The 1,882-nt window shown below is 38.3% G+C and overlaps 1 protein-coding gene across 1 annotated transcript in view; it reads right to left on the bottom strand.

Moving 5' to 3' along the window:
- Positions 1–433: 433 nt before the first annotated feature.
- MEIG1 (meiosis/spermiogenesis associated 1) overlaps positions 434–1,882 on the bottom strand; it is a 15,631-nt gene continuing 14,182 nt past the window's right edge. The window contains exon 3 of the mRNA XM_008592462.1: positions 434–769. Coding sequence (XP_008590684.1) covers positions 641–769 — 129 coding nt within the window. The 3' untranslated portion in view covers positions 434–640. The remainder of the gene's footprint in view (positions 770–1,882) is intronic.

Here is a 1,882-nt window from a genome sequence, read left to right as displayed (position 1 = left end):
CTTCTTAAGGCTAAAGGTTAATATTGCCTTCCTTGCTCACTGACCCTTATAGACCATTTCTGCAGTGATTCCAGGCAGCATGAAAACATAAGTTGTGTCAGGTGGGGGAACCTAGAGGCTGACCCTGGGACAAGGCTTCAAGTGCAAGGCTTCTATTCAGGAGGGAAAGAACCACTGGTGGCATGGGAAAAGCNGGGGGGCATTATTCCTTGGCATTTCCAGTCTGCCCAGCAAGAGGCAAAGGATTCCAGAGGCAAGAGGAAACCCTGAGGCCACGATGTTCTAGCAAGGAGGGGGTTATGGGCGCAGTGCTCATAGTATCTGCTATAAGAAAATGCATCACTAGCCTAAACACTGGAATGGTTTCAAAGGGGGCTTCTCCCCGTGCACCATGGTTATTCTACCACAGTTAAAATGGTCAGAAAGAGCAGGACCAAGAAGGGTACAACTTTAGGGCTTCTGCAGCTATATTTTAGAACAGGACAGTGATGAAGAGACACCAAGTTTCATGGCTTTTGTGTTTCAAAACATTAAATTGAAGACTGCGCTTCTAATGATTTTGTTAAATGACGAACATTTACATGATGTAGAATCAAACAATGAATTCTCAAAATACACTTGACAGTGCAAAGAAGAAAGTCTAGTAAGCATAAATTTTCACTTTGTGGACCTCCTTGTCATTACATTCCCTCTGTTTGTTGTAGTAATAGAAAGTATTGTCCCTTCTCTGAAGTTTCTTCACATATCCTGTCTCAGGCCAACGATCCACCTGCATATAAAAACCAGAATACAAAAATTGTAATGCCAGCTTTATTTTTACCTTGGATTCTACTATCAAATTGTTCAAAGTACAACTCACACCAAAATATTAAAGTATAAAATTAAATTTTAAAATGCTTGCACTTTTAGAGTACTACACACATACAAAACACATCTTAAATTGCAACCTTAAACTGTGGAACAACTAATTTAGTGCTTTTCTTTAGGGCCTAATTTCTAGATTAAATTTCTATACTGTGGCCAAGAAGAGAAAACATTCAAAATAACCTAAATTTCATTCTTCTTATGTTTACAAATAAGTTTAAACATTACGATTTCTAAAAATAACACCCCAGGAGGAAATTAGGGCTAGGCCCAGGCCCTGTTCTGAAAGCACCACCTGCCTGATTGTTGCTGCTGTGCAGTGCCTAAAGCGACTAGATTCAAGAGACATGCAAAGGCACATGTGTATTTCCTTCTGCCCAAATCTCAAGTTCACCTTGAAATCCAATTTTTGATAGAAATTTGAGGTCATGAATATAGTCCTCAACAATCTTTTCCTACTGCTCCCCACTATTCTTTTTTATAAGCCATATTGGTTTGCTTAATTTATCATCTGGCTTGATCTAAAATTTGGACATTTCCCCCCTTTTTCTCCAAATACAATGTTATGCCTTCTTGATCAGTTTAATGCATTTTTGTTATTGTTAAATACATTCCTTTTGGATTTTGTGAGATGCACTTTATCATTGTCAAAAACCCCATTATTCGGGTTTTAGAAAATTAAATCCTGTTCTTCAGCATCGTTTATACAGGCATGCCTTCACATATTCACCACTTGTAAATCACAGCTTTCAATTGGAAGAAAAGATAAATACACCCTCTGTGTCCCCATGTCTTTTATTTTCTAATAATGCATTTTCTATTTTTCTGTTATCTCATTTATTCATGAATTAGCAAAAATAGGTAGCAGCGTATCTGATAAATCTCAGCAGGCCCTCTGACATAGACATTATAGGAAAAAGCCTGCCTCTGTGGCTTTAATTACCCTCAGCAGGAAATGGAGATGTTCTCAAGAAGCTCTTTTCCCCTTGGGTCCAGGAGCAGGTTATATTTCATTTAC

This window comes from Galeopterus variegatus, unplaced genomic scaffold (assembly GCF_000696425.1).
Source record: "Galeopterus variegatus unplaced genomic scaffold, G_variegatus-3.0.2 Scaffold7951, whole genome shotgun sequence".
Classification (NCBI taxonomy): domain Eukaryota; kingdom Metazoa; phylum Chordata; class Mammalia; order Dermoptera; family Cynocephalidae; genus Galeopterus; species Galeopterus variegatus.
Note: the sequence above shows the minus strand (reverse complement) of the source record. Positions and strands in the feature narration are given on the sequence as shown.